Source organism: Phoenix dactylifera, chromosome 9 (assembly GCF_051530095.1).
Source record: "Phoenix dactylifera cultivar Ajwa chromosome 9, Ajwa_hap1_PhDact_Kaust_v1.1, whole genome shotgun sequence".
NCBI classification, from domain to species: domain Eukaryota; kingdom Viridiplantae; phylum Streptophyta; class Magnoliopsida; order Arecales; family Arecaceae; genus Phoenix; species Phoenix dactylifera.
The window spans coordinates 26,026,560-26,045,422 of NC_143198.1; the positions used below are offsets into that span (position 1 = coordinate 26,026,560).

Consider the following 18,863-nt stretch of genomic DNA (forward strand, 5'->3'; position numbering starts at 1 on the left):
GCCAGATCTCGGATTTTTTGGATTTTTTTTTCAGTTTAAAAATATAAAAAAAGCTGCAAAGATTTAATATTTGACAGGTATTGCCGTATTGGTAAGAGCTATGAAATTGTATTTATAGTTATTCATAAGAAGTGTCAGCGCATGGAAGAGAGCTATTGATATTTTTTGATCGCCATAATCAGGGCATAAGGATACAATATATGTTATATAAGATTTGGGTTGAGTTAGGCTCGGGCCAGGCAGAACTAGAACCAAGTCTGGCCTGTTTTAACAGGAAAGCTCACATTTGAAGCCCGGCTCGGCCTGCCGGGCTTAAAAACCAGGCCTAAACCCATCTGAAATGTTTCAGGCTCAGACGGGCAGGACGGCCCGTCCATCCTGTGTGCGGCTTATTAGTCTCGTTTGCCATTGTTAGGTGGTCGCTTTTTCAAGATCATTTAGTATCTGAGTGCGATTGGCCGGTGCCTAGAATCTCATAAACTTCACTTATTTGATCTCTGAATAATTTGAGTGGACAAATGACCTAGACGAATTAACTTGTGACTTTGATTATATATAGCATCAGCATTTGGAGCTTGACATATATTCATCAACACCAATGGCTCGTGAACAGCAACACCAATGGCTAACGAATAGCAAGACAGATCTATTCTCTCTTATGGTGTGTCGAAACTATCTTCATGAACAGCCTACAACTTAGATGTAAAGTTGTAAACCTTCTCATCATCATGACGAGATATTCCAGGAATGTGTACCGTAGACAAACTTAATAAGAGCTGCGAGACATTGTTCTATTACAAGTTCGTACCAATGTGTATACAATCTGAGAACTCACAACTGGAAATTTGAACCGGATACAACATCACACAAAAATAGCGATTGGGAAAAGCTTATTTTAGGTCAAAATGAATATACCTCAAAATAATCAGTTGCTAAGTTGGAAAAATGTAGCACCGTCAACTTTATATTAAGAAAGAATCATTCAACGCACAGAGTGTCAAGCAATTTTTCAGTGGCTTCACTCACAACCACATTCTCCATCTTCAAACGCCTCCGCATCCCTGGGCTGTTCTTCCCAGCTGCAACATAAGTCCTTATGAGGGCTTCAAATACCTCTGCTCCCAGATCATAGTCCACTTTCTGGAGAAGCTCAATGAATTTTTCAGCACCTGCAACATCCTTCTTCTCCTCAAAGTACGCCATTATAGCCCGGATCACTACAAGCGGTGGGACCCAAATCCTACCATGGCTTCTTCCCTTCTTAATCGCACGGTCAGCACACCAGTGCACCATTTTCATATCACCTTTATTCAGATAATATTCCATGAAGATCTCCCATGTTTTGGCATTAAGTCTCGCCCCTCGCATCTTGGCATGCTTCTTAACAGCTTCAGCCTTATCTAACATGCCCTCTTTAGCATAAGCCCTAATCATCGCATTTGCTACCCGGATATCATATGTTGCGCACTTGGATTTCCAATCCTTAAAACATTCTTCAGCACCTGGCAAGTCCTTCAAATTCACCAGCACCTGAATCATATTCAGATAGCTTACATTTGCGATCTTAGGATGTGCCAACTTCAGAGAGCGCCAGATGCGGTGCACTTCAACTAGATTTCCAGTTCGGCCATACAATGTGATCAAGAACTGATAGGCTCCAAGATCATCATCCGTCTTTCTTTTCTCTAGTTCTTTGAGAGCTCCTTCTGCCTTCTGAAACATGCCAGCATCTACATAAATGGATGCCAGATTACTATAAGTCGTCCAATCAGCAGTAACTCGCCCATTCCTTTTCATCTCTTCTATCACTCTTTCAACACCAAAGATGTCATTGATGGCAGCTAGAGCCCTCATCCAGACATTGTAAGTATAACAATCCAGCAAAACATCATTAGTCTTCATCTCTTGTATAATAGTAGGAACCTTTTCTGGTTGGTTGATTTTACTGTAGAGCGTCATCAAGCTGTTATAGGCCATAGGACTCGAGGTAAACTTCAGCTCCTTCATTTTTTCCATAAGGGCCTCAGCCTTGTCAGTCATTAACTCCTTGCAGTAGCAGTTGAGGAGCGCACCATATGTAAGGTGATTTTTAGCAGTCTCTGGGAGATTGATGAAGTAATCTTCAGCAGAAGCAATGCCTCTGGCTTTGGCTACAAGATCCAGACGTATAGCTTGATCGCTGACAGTTAAGTTCATCCCTCTTCTGGCCATGGTTTCTGAAAGCTGCATCAAGAAAGATCATAAAAATTTTGTGAACAAATGGGACATCGCAGCAACTTCTCCTTTGGCTATAATTTTCTTTTCATATTTATCTCTATACTATGTTCGGTGCGCTATAAGGGCAGAAGTTGCAGCCAAGTTACATGCAAGCAAGCAAATTAGAACTAAAAAATTCATGTAGCATGAATATATCTCAGATATAAATCACATTATCATTCGTAGGATGCCTTATGAGAACAAAACTAAGTGAATATTTGTCAACACCATAGAGTGGTTGGTAGAGCTGAAAATCTGCTAACATAGATTGATGGTATTATACGAAACTTCTTTTTTTTTTTTTTTTGCTTTGGCAGGTTCTTCATATAATACGTATACGAATACACCTAATAAAATCAAAATATTTCTTCTTCAAACACGGAGTTCTATACTATATAAGGGCATGTTATAGGAGCTTCAGAATCCATGTTCAGATAATGAGCCAATCAAATTGCAAGGAAGAATATAGTAACAAGAATAAACTAATAATGCATGACAAGGCAGAATAGCAATCCTATTCTCAACATCCTCCCCAATGCAGACACTTCACAAATAACACTAGTTTCATATATTTGACCCTATTCTCTAAATATCTTTTTATTCTTGAAAGACTGAAATGACATCCTCATCATTGGAATGTAGCACTATCAAACCAAGAGGTCATGCCCTTTTATCAACCAGGGTGCAATCTATGAATGTGTACCTTAACAAAGAAAAGATAGAAAACAAAAAATGATGGCAGATGTAAAATTACTTGAATATCTGGTGCATTATTTGTTAATTATTTATGTGTTGTTTATTTTATCTGGCTTAACCATGTTTTATGATTACTGCCATACATTTCCAACTAGGGCATCACATATCATTGCATTCCTGATCTCACTTCATGATGCTTTGATGTATATTAGTAATGAATCAAGACTACTCCTGGTTGAAATCATTCTAGTTTTATAATATTTTAATAAAAAATGTACCCTGTGTTTCTCAAAATGTGATTCCCTCAAAAAGAATGACTTCTTAAATTAGAGGATACAGTCTATCTTTCCTTTTCAAATCACTCTCAACATTTTGAAAAGGATCGAATAGTTACTTCTCCCAAAGGACCTTAGAAGCTCAATTATGGACTTTAGATAACCTGTTTAATCTCAGTAAGAGTATTGAACTTATAAGCCTCAAAATAACTCTTCAAGTTTACATACAAACAACAAGAATAAGATTCTTGATCCCTGCTAGTATCATCCAAGTCCTGTCTTCCTGTGTCACTATCCCAGAGGACACCAAGCGTACACATACAACATTTGCAACAGATGTCATTGATTTTGTAACTTAAAAGCATTGGTAAGTTGAATCAGCATACGTGTAAGAGTTTAACCTTTTCTACTAGTTCATTCATAGTCACACTGTCACGCCCCCGAACCCATCACCCGGGTCCGGCACGCGACCGGCCGCATGATCCCTAGAGCAATGCCCTAAAGATCATGCAAGGCCTAAGATAAACAACAATTCCAATAATTCCAATAATTCCAATAAATGCCAAAATCAATAATTAATGGAATTCAATCAGGTCCAACCAAAATGTACTGAATGATTACATAAATTCAAATGTCCATAAATAAGAGATAAATTGACTTCTAACTATCTAGCAGTCTGACTCAGATCGAGCTCACTTCTTGTCCCATCCGACAGATTCTACGAATCCAGTGCCTCTGAAAAAAAATGGAAGTGTAGTATGAGCTTTTCCAGCCCAGTAAGAATCCCAACAGCCACACACAACAAAATCATAAAATAATCAAGTATCAAAATATACATATCATTTCATCATTTCAAAAGCTCAACAAACAACAAATATATGTAATCAGTACATATACACCAATCCTTTTTCACATTATGTGATCCATTCCCGTATTACTCAGATTCCAAGTTTTCAAACTTTTCATTTCTGGCGTTGGACTAACCAAGATCATGTCCCAGTCCAAGACTGCACAAATCCCACGCATAAGCTCGTGGCAGCTATCCCACGCGTAAGCCCGTGGAGGCTATCCCACGCATCAGCTCGTGGCCGCTATCCTACGCATAAGCTCGTAGAGGCTATCCCACGCGTAAGCCCGTGGAGGCTATCCCACGCATCAGCTCGTGGCCGCTATCCGTAAGCCCGTGGAGGCTATCCCACGCATCAGCTCGTGGCCGCTATCCGTAAGCCCGTGGAGGCTATCCCACGCGTAAGCCCGTAAAGGCTATCCCACGCATCAGCTCGTGGCCGCTATCCGTAAGCCCGTAGAGGCTATCCCACGCATCAGCTCGTGGCCGCTATCTCATGACAAGGTTAGTCCAACCCATATTACATGTCTAGTTTTACATGTTCAATCACATTCCCATCACATCACATATTTTCATAAATTTTCAAAAAATATGTTATTTCTTCCCAAATGAATTTATCTCAATATATTCATTAAAACAACATGCACGCCTCATAGGTGCCGCATCAACACATAAACAATAACAACATAATAATGAAAATATGTTGATAAACATTCATCTCATATGTGTCATATCAGCTCACAAGCAATAACAACACAACCGTAAAATAAATCCAACGATAAATCAATATATGCATAGAAGTGCTCAGATGTAGGAATTCTTACAGAGATTGTAGACTGTCACAATTACAGATCCGGATCACAACTACGAGCTGGGGTGCTGAGTCCCCTGATCAAAATCTCCTGGCACCGCCGACTCTTCCTCTACAACATCAATTATAAATCACAACTAAATTATTTAATATTTAATTATTCCAAACCATAATTGATATTTACTATGGGGTCCATAACCAGATCCCCAAACATCTCAATCTCTCCAAGTCTAGGGCAGTCGGGGTGGCCCGACTCCCACCCTTGTACCACCGACCCATGTCGTCGCCAGCCGTGGCCGCTGCTACGCCGGCGACGATGGCCGGTCCCGATGAAAAGACCAAAAGAAGGGTGGATGATAGAGAAGGGTTCTTCCTCCACCTCTTTGGTCCAAGGGCAACAGCCGGGGTGGCTGTGCCCTCACCTTCCCCACCCTCGGCCACCATTGGCCGAACCATCGCCGGCCGCCCCTGCTGCAGTCACCGGCGATGGTGGCCGGCCAAGAGAAAGAGAGAAGAAGAAGTCTCTTCCTCTTCTTCTTCTTTTCCTTCTCCTCTTATTATTATTATTATTATTATATTCTTATTTTCCCTCCTCCTTTTTCTTCTTCTTCTTCTTCTTCTCCTTCTTCTTCTTTCCAACCGACACAGACCCCTCCCCCTTCCTCCATTTCTTCCACGGAATGGTCACCGTGATGGTGGCTCGGCCCCCAACCGACGACACCCAGCCGCCGTCACCGCCGCCGGTGGCCAACCGACGAGGGGAAGAGGAGGAGAGGATGGAATCCCGAGGAAGAAGACCTCGGATCCACCCTCCCTCATCACATACATAACCTAGAAAACCCTCTCTGACCCCCCTCACAGATCCAACCAACTCCAACCGCCATGAATCCCGGCCATCTCGGCGGCCGGCGGCGGCCAAAAACCGGAAAGAAGAGGCCGAAACAGGGGTACCCTGTTTCGGACCCTTTTTCCGACGATCCGCCGGCCAAAATCCCATCCACACGACCCAAAAAAAACAAGCAAATGATACGCAAGGAAAGATCCACGCTTACCTCAGTCCGATGAGTGCTCCGGCGGCCTTTCCGGTGAGGAATCGGAGGAAGAAATCCATGAGCACACACACGGGTCCAAAGCTTTTTCTCCCGTTTGCGGGAGGTCTTCACCGAAGAAAACTTCCTCCGTGGCCGGCCGGATCTCGGTCTCCTCTCCGACGATCAACCCCTCCGGCGACCAACCTCTCCCCGGACGTCGCCGCCGCCGCTCTCCCCCTTCCCTTTTTTTTTTTTTTTGTGTGTGTTTCTTCTCCCACGATCGTGCCCTAGGCACGATCGTATATGGTGGATGGGCCCGGTCTTTTCGGGCCGGCCCGTCCACCTCTCTCTTTTTTTTTTTTTTTTTTTTCCTGGGTATCACATACTCTCCCCCTTAAAAAAAAATTTCGTCCTCGAAATTAACTTACTTGAAGCCTCAAACTTTAAAAATATGCATCCGTTATATCATCCCCGAGACCTCAAGTAGTCTCCCTCTCGGAGTACCTACTCACAAGATTTTGACATACAAAAATCATAGCATCTCAAAACTTGATCCTTTCTATTTACCACACGTAGTAAGTTATTTTGGTATCCTTCAAAAGAATTCCAAACTCCCAACCTTGGATTAAAATGCCATAATTATATCCCAAGAAATTAATTTCTCTTGATTCTACACAGAGATCATAATTGACTTGACAGAAATAGGAGAAATCTTTAGTATCAAATGCTCTTAATATTCTATAATCATTTTTCTTTTCTTTCTCCCACATCATTCCAACAAATAAGAGATCCATAGAATCAACAACATTCTCCTGAAACTAACTTAAGTATTTCATCATAATGCCTTTTAGATCAAATATTAATGATCTTAACCAGTTTCAAAATAAGTCAAACCACCACACTTCCGCTGCACACTCTGATTTAATTCATTTAATTCTTTAAAGTCACAAAATGATTTCTGACTAAAGTATCACTTTGCATTGAGACTAAGAAACTCCAAATTTCAAATTTCCAAGTAGAACTAGAGCAAAACCTCTAGATCTTTTTGTCCTCAATTTATATAGAGTGTACATACCATAACTAACCCCCGATCCTTTAGTCAAGTTTAAGGTCACTAATGTGATCTCCACAACCTTCTTAGAATCCAAAAATATCTAGATTTAATTTAAAATAAGTTAACCGTGGATTTCCTCAGCAATTTAATTAAACAATCTACGTTGATCTTCTTTCCAAAAGATTTACTTCAAATTCAATAGTTTAGAAGTCATTGAGCCAATACACTAGAATTTAACTCGATCGATCTCCAGATCTTCCTTCACCAAGATTCTTAACATCCATCAACGATGCTATATATGATAATTCATGTAAGCATCTCATAACCGAAGTCTCAACTCAATATGACATTTATTAGTGGCTTCATCAACAATGACAAAAGATCCCTGCTCAAATCTTAAACCTAAGCTTGAGTTTTAAATTAACACATCAAATAGTCTTCTACAATTATAAGTAAAATCCAGTAGCTCAATCCAAACATGAGAATTCAAATAATTAGAATTCTCCCATCAATATGCATACTCTATGGCCTCAAAATAATCAAATACATCCATAGGAACTAGACCTATTTGCAATATCCAACATGCCAACACCAGATATAATCCACATACATTTTCAACTTCGAAAAACGTTCCTTTCAATATTATGAAATCTCCTTAGCTCACTCCAATGCTATGGAAGACCTGCGTACTAATCTCACCCTAATAATTAGCAGCAAAACCAAAAGTATGATCACATCAAAACCCACATCAAATTTGAACTTTCAAATCATTTAAATAATATCTGAACATGGTATACTCGATATACCATTGTTGACCTACACTTATCTTAGGTCAAACCTCTCTTATCATGATCAAAGACAATTTATACTTTCCTTCCGTATGCATCGAAAACCAAACCGATGCATACATTTTATCACAATGCCCAGTGATCTTACAGCTTAAGCACTGAATTTAATTATCATGTCCAAAGTGATCATAACCTTAAGCTATGATATATTTCTGTCACGATCCCTAGTGATCTTAAACATATGCTCAGATTCCAACTGGTCACATTTTCCAATAATCTTAAACCTCAAACTTTAATGCCACTAAGGCCACAGTCCCTAGTGGTCTTAAACCTTAGATTATAATATCATTCTTGTTACAATCTCAAGTGATTATAAACCAAATCTCTGATAATTTTTCTATCATAATTCTCCAATGATACTCACCTGAACATAAACCCTAGGATACCTTAACCTTAAGCTCTGATACCACTCTGTCACGCCCCCGAACCCATCACCCGGGTCCGGCACGCGACCGGCCGCATGATCCCTAGAGCAATGCCCTAAAGATCATGCAAGGCCTAAGATAAACAACAATTCCAATAATTCCAATAATTCCAATAAATGCCAAAATCAATAATTAATGGAATTCAATCAGATCCAACCAAAATGTACTGAATGATTACATAAATTCAAATGTCCATAAATAAGAGATAAATTGACTTCTAACTATCTAGCAGTCTGACTCAGATCGAGCTCACTTCTTGTCCCATCCGACAGATTCTACGAATCCAGTGCCTCTGAAAAAAAATGGAAGTGTAGTATGAGCTTTTCCAGCCCAGTAAGAATCCCAACAGCCACACACAACAAAATCATAAAATAATCAAGTATCAAAATATACATATCATTTCATCATTTCAAAAGCTCAACAAACAACAAATATATGTAATCAGTACATATACACCAATCCTTTTTCACATTATGTGATCCATTCCCGTATTACTCAGATTCCAAGTTTTCAAACTTTTCATTTCTGGCGTTGGACTAACCAAGATCATGTCCCAGTCCAAGACTGCACAAATCCCACGCATAAGCTCGTGGCAGCTATCCCACGCGTAAGCCCGTGGAGGCTATCCCACGCATCAGCTCGTGGCCGCTATCCTACGCATAAGCTCGTAGAGGCTATCCCACGCGTAAGCCCGTGGAGGCTATCCCACGCATCAGCTCGTGGCCGCTATCCGTAAGCCCGTGGAGGCTATCCCACGCATCAGCTCGTGGCCGCTATCCGTAAGCCCGTGGAGGCTATCCCACGCGTAAGCCCGTAAAGGCTATCCCACGCATCAGCTCGTGGCCGCTATCCGTAAGCCCGTAGAGGCTATCCCACGCATCAGCTCGTGGCCGCTATCTCATGACAAGGTTAGTCCAACCCATATTACATGTCTAGTTTTACATGTTCAATCACATTCCCATCACATCACATATTTTCATAAATTTTCAAAAAATATGTTATTTCTTCCCAAATGAATTTATCTCAATATATTCATTAAAACAACATGCACGCCTCATAGGTGCCGCATCAACACATAAACAATAACAACATAATAATGAAAATATGTTGATAAACATTCATCTCATATGTGTCATATCAGCTCACAAGCAATAACAACACAACCGTAAAATAAATCCAACGATAAATCAATATATGCATAGAAGTGCTCAGATGTAGGGATTCTTACAGAGATTGTAGACTGTCACAATTACAGATCCGGATCACAACTACGAGCTGGGGTGCTGAGTCCCCTGATCAAAATCTCCTGGCACCGCCGACTCTTCCTCTACAACATCAATTATAAATCACAACTAAATTATTTAATATTTAATTATTCCAAACCATAATTGATATTTACTATGGGGTCCATAACCAGATCCCCAAACATCTCAATCTCTCCAAGTCTAGGGCAGTCGGGGTGGCCCGACTCCCACCCTTGTACCACCGACCCATGTCGTCGCCAGCCGTGGCCGCTGCCACGCCGGCGACGATGGCCGGTCCCGATGAAAAGACCAAAAGAAGGGTGGATGATAGAGAAGGGTTCTTCCTCCACCTCTTTGGTCCAAGGGCAACAGCCGGGGTGGCTGTGCCCTCACCTTCCCCACCCTCGGCCACCATTGGCCGAACCATCGCCGGCCGCCCCTGCTGCAGTCACCGGCGATGGTGGCCGGCCAAGAGAAAGAGAGAAGAAGAAGTCTCTTCCTCTTCTTCTTCTTTTCCTTCTCCTCTTATTATTATTATTATTATTATATTCTTATTTTCCCTCCTCCTTTTTCTTCTTCTTCTTCTTCTTCTCCTTCTTCTTCTTTCCAACCGACACAGACCCCTCCCCCTTCCTCCATTTCTTCCACGGAATGGTCACCGTGATGGTGGCTCGGCCCCCAACCGACGACACCCAGCCGCCGTCACCGCCGCCGGTGGCCAACCGACGAGGGGAAGAGGAGGAGAGGATGGAATCCCGAGGAAGAAGACCTCGGATCCACCCTCCCTCATCACATACATAACCTAGAAAACCCTCTCTGACCCCCCTCACAGATCCAACCAACTCCAACCGCCATGAATCCCGGCCATCTCGGCGGCCGGCGGCGGCCAAAAATCGGAAAGAAGAGGCCGAAACAGGGGTACCCTGTTTCGGACCCTTTTTCCGACGATCCGCCGGCCAAAATCCCATCCACACGACCCAAAAAAAACAAGCAAATGATACGCAAGGGAAAGATCCACGCTTACCTCAGTCCGATGAGTGCTCCGGCGGCCTTTCCGGTGAGGAATCGGAGGAAGAAATCCATGAGCACACACACGGGTCCAAAGCTTTTTCTCCCGTTTGCGGGAGGTCTTCACCGAAGAAAACTTCCTCCGTGGCCGGCCGGATCTCGGTCTCCTCTCCGACGATCAACCCCTCCGGCGACCAACCTCTCCCCGGACGCCGCCGCCGCCGCTCCCCCCCTTCCCTTTTTTTTTTTTTTGTGTGTGTTTCTTCTCCCACGATCGTGCCCTAGGCACGATCGTATATGGTGGATGGGCCCGGTCTTTTCGGGCCGGCCCGTCCACCTCTCTCTTTTTTTTTTTTTCCTGGGTATCACATAGGTGTGAGGCCCAATAGTCCCACATCGGAAAGACTCGTTCCAGAGCCTGGGCATATGAGGCGGGTGTCTCCTAATCCTGCAGACGCGTTTTGGGTGGAAAACAAAACCGGGGAGGGGTGAAGGACGCTTGCGTGAAGCCCCAGAACCGGACAATATCTGGCAGGGGAGCCCCGTGTTCCCCCCTCATGTGGCCCCCACGTGGGCACTAGGTGCCTCACGTGCCTCGCAGAGGCGGGGGCGTGACATTTGGTATCAGAGCCGAGGACGACTCTTGTCCGATGGTGGGAAGGGTGTGAGGCCCAATAGTCCCACATCGGAAAGACTCGTTCCAGAGCCTGGGCATATGAGGCGGGTGTCTCCTAATCCTGCAGACGCGTTTTGGGTGGAAAACAAAACCGGGGAGGGGTGAAGGACGCTTGCGTGAAGCCCCAGAACCGGACAATATCTGGCAGGGGAGCCCCGTGGTCCCCCCTCATGTGGCCCCCACGTGGGCACTAGGTGCCTCACGTGCCTCGCAGAGGCGGGGGCGTGACACACACACTCATCACTCCTTAAACAAGGCCAATGTTGTACACTTATAGTGCCAAATCAAGGAAAGCAATCCATGGTAAATGTCACCCATTCATAACTTTATCCACCGCCTCAAGAATGCGACAAATGACCCATCATCATCTAATCATTGAGCAGCACCTCACTAGTAGCTCAGTATAATACTAACACGTGGTCCATGCGCTCAATTTATACTAACAGGATTAGTATTACAGCACAAAGCATCTTCATTACATTGAATTTAATCTCTAGCCAAGCAGTAACATGACGAAGATCCAGTCATTTCCACAAACACTTAGCATACAAAAAAGTGAGGGTTCCAACGGATTAGATATTAAACTCAACACAAAGTCCTACTATGAAAACTTGGTCATTTAAAAGAACAGGGCGCATAAATTTGATCTCAGAAGCAAATGGGGCAGAAAGAGGGGAAAAAAAAGAACGAAAAGAGCGAGAGAGGAGGAAAGGAGGAGACCTTGAGAGCGGGACGGAAGCGCTTGCGGTCGCGGAGCTTGCGGATGGTGACGCCTACCTCCCATTTGAAGACGCGTTTGCGGCTCTTGAGGAAGTCGTCGAGCTCCCGCCGGACGCTCGCCGTAGAGCTCCCCTCCCGGAAGAGCCTCTTGTACAGCGCCTCCTCCAGGTACTTGCTCGACCGCTTCGCCACCAACTTCGTCCGCGTCGCCATCGGAAGCGCCTCCTTTCGCTTCCGCCATTCTCTCTCCCCTCGGCACCAGGGTTTTGGGAGCGAAAGGGTTCTGCTGGACCGGCACCGGTCCGGTCCGGCTTGTTTTGGACTCTCATAGTTCAAAACCGAACCGATAAAATAAACCTAGCTCCGTGAATGCTTGCTTTTCCCGCCTAACTACTGGCTCGGATACGCCTCGCTCAGGCATCCTTCTCAAAAAATAGATCGACTCCGCAGAAAATAGATTTAGCAACTCAAGTTTACTAATGCTTTCTCACAAAATAAATTTAGTAACGTATAAAATATTTACTAGACTTATGCTATTGTTCTTACAAAATCTTACCGCCGGTTATTGTGAGGCCCAATAGTCCCACATCGGAAAGACTCGTTCCAGAGCCTGGGTATATGAGGCGGGTGTCTCCAAATCCCGCAGACGCGTTTTGGGTGGAAAACAAAATCGGGAAGGGGTGAAGGACGCTTGCGTGAAGCCCCGGAACCGGATAATATCTGGCAGGGGTGAAGGACGCTTTCATGAAGCCCCGAAACCGGACAATATCTGGCAGGGGAGCCTCGTGTTTCCCCTCTCATGTGGCTCCCACGTGGGCACTAGGTGCCTCACGTGCTCCGCGGAAGCGGGTGCGTGACATTTGGTATCAGAGCTGAGGACGGCTCTTGTCCGATGGTGGGAAGGGTGTGAGGCCCAATAGTCCCACATCGGAAAGACTCGTTCCAGAGCCTGGCATATGAGGCGGGTGTCTCCTAATCCTGCAGACGCGTTTTGGGTGGAAAATAAAACCGGGGAGGGGTGAAGGATGCTTGCGTGAAGCCCCAGAACCGGACAATATCTGGCAGGGGAGCCCCGCGGTCCCTCCTCATGTGACTCCCACGTGGGCACTAGGTGCCTCACGTGCCTCGCAGAGGCGGGGGCGTAACATTTGGTATCAGAGCCGAGGACGGCTCTTGTCCGATGGTGGGAAGGGTGTGAGGCCCCATAATCCCACATCGGAAAGACTCGTTCCAGAGCCTGGGCATATGAGGCGGGTGTCTCCAAATCCTGCAGACACATTTTGGGTGGAAAACAAAACCGGGAAGAAGTGAAGGACGCTTGCGTGAAGCCCCGAAACCGGACAATATCTGGCAGGGGAGCCTCGTGTTTCTCCTCTCATGTGGCCTCCACGTGGGCACTAGGTGCCTCACGTGCTCCGCGGAAGCGGGGGCGTGACAGTTATGATTTCTTAAGCGGCAAATATGGTAAATATGCAATTCTCCACAACTAGTTAAGCAAATCCAATACTCTATTTATGACATGTATAAGATAGCTATCTATTGTGCCAATAAATTTATGTTACATGTGAACTCACTCTTGCTAATTTAAAATTTAAAATATTTATTTTTTTGTTATTTTGTTTTATACTTTATAATTTGAGCTTTCTTAAGAAATACTTATCTTATTTGCAAGTCCATTTTCACCTGCTTAGCTTTCCTCTCATTTAAAACTAATAATTAATGAATCTACTAGTTTTTTTTTTCTTCTATAGTTATAATAATATTGTCACGCCCCGGATCCGGATCCGTGACACGGCCGTGCTATTGCCGACTACTACCCGCAATAGCACGCAGCCTCATACCTGGGTAATAGGGTAGTCAAACCAACCGAATCTTTTCATATGAAAGCATTCTTAGTACAACATGCTGGTCAGTACCCAAGTACAGAGCTTCTACATAGTTTATGTACACAAAAGTATACTTGCTTTACCCCAGAAGCCCTGATACCAAATTAACGTGTCTCTGGCAGCTATCAGTGGTGAGGATCTGAAAGAAAAAGTAAATGAACGGATATGAGCTACACGGCTCAGTAAGTAATCATACATAATCTTACCGGATCGAACATAACGGTAACCATGTTTATGCAGGGTTTGAGAAGCTGACAAGCGTATTATCTCACAATTTATCATGGCAAAATATGTATGCTTGGAAAACAAAGCAGTATTTTCAGTCAAACAGAATTTTCATACAATGTATGCTTTGGCGAGGCACGTTCATAAATGTCACAGTCCGCCTTCGCAGGGCACGTGACTATCGGGCCTACATGAGGGGGAAACACGGGGCTCCCCTGCCAGATGTTGGCCGGTTCCGGGGCTTCACGCAAGCGTCCTTCACCCCTCACCGATTTTGCTTCTCCCCAAAAACACATCTGCAGGATTTGGAAGCACCCGCCTCATATACCCAATCTCTGAAACGAGCCTCATGATCATGCTTCAAATATCATTTTCATAAAGTATGCAATTTAAACAAAGCAGTATTGCAAATCACAAAATTTTCATAAAACATGCACATGAAACCGTGCCCCCGGCATACCGTGGTCATGCTTTTAAATGCTACTGCGAAGTCATTCTTGGCCACTGGCGGGACCGGCTCAGTTATTAGGCGGCCACTGGCGGGGCTGGCTCAGTCATTCTCGGCCACTGGCAAGGCCGGCTCAGTTACATTGGGTCAGTAGCTCTTAAGAGTTCATAAATAATGCTCCGTATAGGTAGTACCTCATAGATGCTACGGCGAATTCTTTAATGGTCACTGGCGGGGCCTGCTCAGTTATTAGTCGGCCACTGGCGGGGCTGGCTCAGTCATTATCGGCCACTGGCAAGGCCGGCTCAGTTGCATTCGGCCCGTAGCATTAGTAGTTCTTAGGTACCCCCTTACAAGCAATATGCAGCTAGAGCAAATCATTATTACTCTTTACACTCATGCTAAGAAAAATCATAACATGGAACTCCATTCATTTTGCATGTATCACAAGAGCTATGAAAACATAATATGTGCACAACTATGAATCATGTGACTGACATGTACCACTCATGTTCATATTTCATAACTCATATCTTAGCATGTAACGTAATCCCAGTATTTTGTAGGCATAACGGAATATAAAACATATATCATCATATCTTGTGTAACTAGAGCATGTCAGATACACATATCGTTCTTAGCCTACAGTACATGCATAACATGTTAAATTTCATGTATGATCCATAAAGATTAGGGCAGGTTACTTACATTCTTCACTAATCATGCATACAATTCAAATTGTATAAAAAACACTGGTTCATCTTATAAAATGTAATACAGGATCTACGATAAGATTAAGGCAGATTACTTACCTCAATTCGCTTTCCAAATTGCTCAAGTCCAGGTGATAGATCCTTAATCACCTAAAATCATGTCATAATAACAATATGTTATTTCCTTTTCTTTTCTTTTCTTTTTTTTTCTTTTTCTTTTTCTTTCTCCCTCTTTTTCTTTTCTTTTCTTTTTTTTTTCTTCTCTTTTCCAGAGCCTTCCCGACTCTTCACTCCCTCCACTCTTCACCCTTTCTCCTCCTCTCTTCTCCGACGAAGGCAGGACGGCGAGCGGAGGGGAGGACGGCGAGCGGAGGCGTCCGCGGCCAGGCCCCGCGGCGTCCCCGGCCGAGCCTACGACGCTCTCGGCCGCGCCTGCGGTCGACGCTCGTGTCGACGGTGCTCGCAGCCGAAGCCGGCGGCCACCGCACACGACGCCGAGCTGATGAGTCCCCTCTCCCTCTTTTCTTCTTTCTTTCCTTCTTTCCTTCTTTCCTTTCTTCCCGTTTTCTTTTCTTCTCTGTTTTCGCCGAACCCAAGTCTCCGGCCCTTCGGCCCCCCACCGGAACCCACTGTCTCCTCCCCTTCTTCTCCCTCCCGAAGGCTCTCCCGAACCCTTTTTCTACTCTAATCTCCTCCCCTTCCCATCACAAGGAAGAAGATGAGGGGGCTCGGGAGAGGCCGAGCTTGGGGTCACGCCACGGCCGGCGGCGCCCGCGGCTGATTCCAGCGGCCAATGGGCTCGTCCGTGCTCGCAGCCGGTCCGCGGCCTGTACCTGCGGCCGAGCCGAGGCCGGCAGCGTTCACGCTGTTGGCGACGTCCCTGGCCGCGCACGGTAACCCCCTCCCCCTTCATCTTCTTTGCTTTCATTCTTTCTTTGTTATCCTAAATAAATCAGGAGGAGAGAAGGTAGAGGGCTTACCTAGCTTTTGGAAGAAGCCACGAGCATCTTCTCCGGCGACGGAAGTAGGTTTGGCAAACCCTCTCTCTCTCGTTCAGTGCTCTAGGGGGTCTCTCACTTGGGGTTGCCGGCAGAGGCTTAAATGATTATTTAGAGGATGAAACCCCCCTCTGAGAGGTCCCATCCTCTCCTTTCCTCCATACCTCGGGACTGGCCGCCGCCCCCCCTTGTCTCCGGCGCGCCGGCATCGGCTGCCAGCAGGGGGTGCGGGTCACCCTTCCCTGTCGGTCTTATCCCCTCGTTTTTTTTTTCTTTTTTTTTTTTCCTAATCACGTAATTATACTGCCACAGTAAAATTTGGGCCCAAACCTTAACTGGGCCTATTCCTTATTGGGCCTAGTAGGTTGTGGGCCCGGACATTACATCCTACCCCCCTTAAAATAATTTCGTCCTCGAAATTAGTCATACCTTAAGGTTCAGGCTTTAAAAGTATTCAACCATTGAGTCATCCTCGAGATCTCAGTTAGTCTCTCTCTCGGAGTACCTACTGATAAGATTTTGACAAAATCATGGCACCTCAAAACTTGATCCCTTCTATTTATGATATAGGAGTTCTTTTGATCTCTTCCAAAAGAAGACTAATCTTCCCACCTTAGATGCTATAATCCTTGGCCCGAGAAATTAATTGCTTTTGATTAAGTCCACACAAAGATCGTAATCGGCTTAACAAAAATAGGTGAGAGCATTAGCATCAAATACTTTTCATAATCTATAATCTTCTTTCTTCTCTTAACCTTGCCTACAATTTTATGATCAACTTTTATCCTAGCGAAACTTCAAACCCCTTTTTGATAGGTAGATCGAAGATGTCATAGCTAGGAGTAGGGAACATTTCAGGTCTAAGCCCAACCAAGGTTTAGTCAAATCCGTTAATACTAAATTTAAGATGCCAAGATTCTCCCGGGAGTTGCCAATAATAGAAAAACTCACTGGTGAAAATTATACAGCTCTCTCTCTCCAGATTATTCATAGAATCAACATCTTAATTCTGAATAAGAAGATCAAGTTTCTTTGTCAAAATATCAACTTCTCTTGATTAACCGATCTATCACAAGATTAGATCATAAACAACTCTAATCCACTCTGGATAGAAATTCCTCGTAGTCTACTGACAACCTCAATTTCTTTCAACCAGATGGAGGGTTGATATTAATTAAAGAAGCTCAAGCTTCAAGTTTAGGAGGACGGAGGTTTATATCAGCATATTCCAGGTCTGAGATCAAAATTGATGATCCGTTAATTCTAGTCTCGAGATGCTAAGAATTTCTTAGCATGACATAAAACTGGAGAATCTAAGGTAGCACAGCGATATCCCAAAAAAATCCGATCATTTTCTTTTCATTTATCAAGGAAAATCCTACTACAGAAGAAAACAGATCAAATTTTTTGTTATTAAAACTTTCCGAATCAATGGAATAATACTACAGACCAACTTAGAGAACTAATTCAGCCCACTATGTTTTCGCTGCGCATTCTGATCAAATTCCTTTGAATCCACAAATAACTTTTGATCAACATACTATTTGCCTACAAACAGAACTATTTAATTCCTCATCTGTATTTGCATTTCAAATCTTTCCTCCATCTTGATCGAATGTTACTTAGCCAAAACTTCTTTTTACTTTTCCATGAGCGAGCAAAGAAAGGGTATCCCAACATAAGATCCTCTTAAATAAGTGACAACGCTTTAAAATGAATTTTACATTTTCAACAACTTCATTCATTGACAATAAGCCTTCTTTCCTAATACGAGATAAGCTCTCAAGTCATCTTAGGACATTTTAAGCTCGAAATTGTGTAAACTTCTGAAAATTATTTCTCAATATCCCAATCTTATATTAGGTATCTTTAAATTGCATGAGCAATAATCTGCCCTACTTTAGCATTGCTAGAAGGTGATTCTGGATCTCACATCCCCGTTAAAAGAAAAGGATGTATACTTTTGTTGTAAGATCTCTATTTAAAAATCTTCTTCTATTGTACTCTTTCCACTAGACGATGATATGTGGAATTATCATCCATAACTTTCAGCTTCCTCATGAAACAATTTAAACTTGCTTCTTAGTGATAAACGAAGGCATTTAGTAATTGCTCATCTATTAGAGATGAAACACTTTATTCCAAATCTTAGAAGCAGGGATTGCTAAATACAATCTCCTGAAACATCATGTGCTATTGGGCATGTTCCCATATCAACTCTGTTGCTGATTCCACTCGCATTTCCTAATGACCCCATGTCATCATCATTCTCTCTCTTTTTTTTTTTTTTGTGTCAAAACATCAACTAATATTCGTTTAATTGATTTATCACAGGATCACAAACTACTGCACTTTATCCATAGTAGAACATTTGAGCCTAAAATATTCTTCAACATTGAAAATTATTCTCAGAATTTACTAAATGACTTCCAATCGAAATATTAATCTTGCATTATAATTTGCAAAGATCTAATATTTCACATTCCAAGTAAACAAAGGAGAAATTCTTAAATCTCATTTCTCAAATATACTTTCTTTCTATATAATAGTTGCCTGCATAATTGTCATACAGATTTTATCCTCGAAGAATATTAAGAAATATCTTTCCTTGTCCAAGCCTTAAACAACTTATGAATAAATCCTATCTTGTCATCAAAATAATTAACTTCAAACTAGAAGTATTATCCACAATACTCAGTATC

The 18,863-nt window shown here is 43.4% G+C and overlaps 1 protein-coding gene and 1 long non-coding RNA gene across 2 annotated transcripts; both read right to left on the reverse strand.

The window, feature by feature from the left end:
- Window positions 1–766: 766 nt before the first annotated feature.
- On the reverse strand, window positions 767–12,243 carry LOC103715138 (large ribosomal subunit protein mL101 (rPPR4)-like). Its single transcript, XM_008802673.6, has 2 exons — window positions 11,892–12,243; window positions 767–2,223 (listed from the first exon to the last, which is right to left on the reverse strand). Exons 1-2 carry the CDS (start codon window positions 12,102–12,104, stop codon window positions 979–981), a joined length of 1,458 nt encoding a protein of 485 aa, XP_008800895.3. The 5' UTR covers window positions 12,105–12,243; the 3' UTR covers window positions 767–978.
- LOC149752915 (uncharacterized) lies at window positions 2,224–9,465 on the reverse strand. The gene is made up of 2 exons (XR_016396513.1): window positions 4,899–9,465; window positions 2,224–3,962 (listed from the first exon to the last, which is right to left on the reverse strand). It is a non-coding gene; the product is annotated as an uncharacterized LOC149752915 (long non-coding RNA).
- Window positions 12,244–18,863: the final 6,620 nt, after the last annotated feature.

Coding starts and splice junctions, on each gene's coding strand:
- LOC103715138 (XM_008802673.6), bottom strand. CDS start 12,104: ATGGCGACGCGGACGAAGTTGGTGGCGAAGCGGTCGAGCAAGTACCTG. Junction 2,224..11,891: donor GCTTCCGTCCCGCTCTCAAG/GTCTCCTCCTTT, acceptor TTCTTGATGCAG/CTTTCAGAAACCATGGCCAG.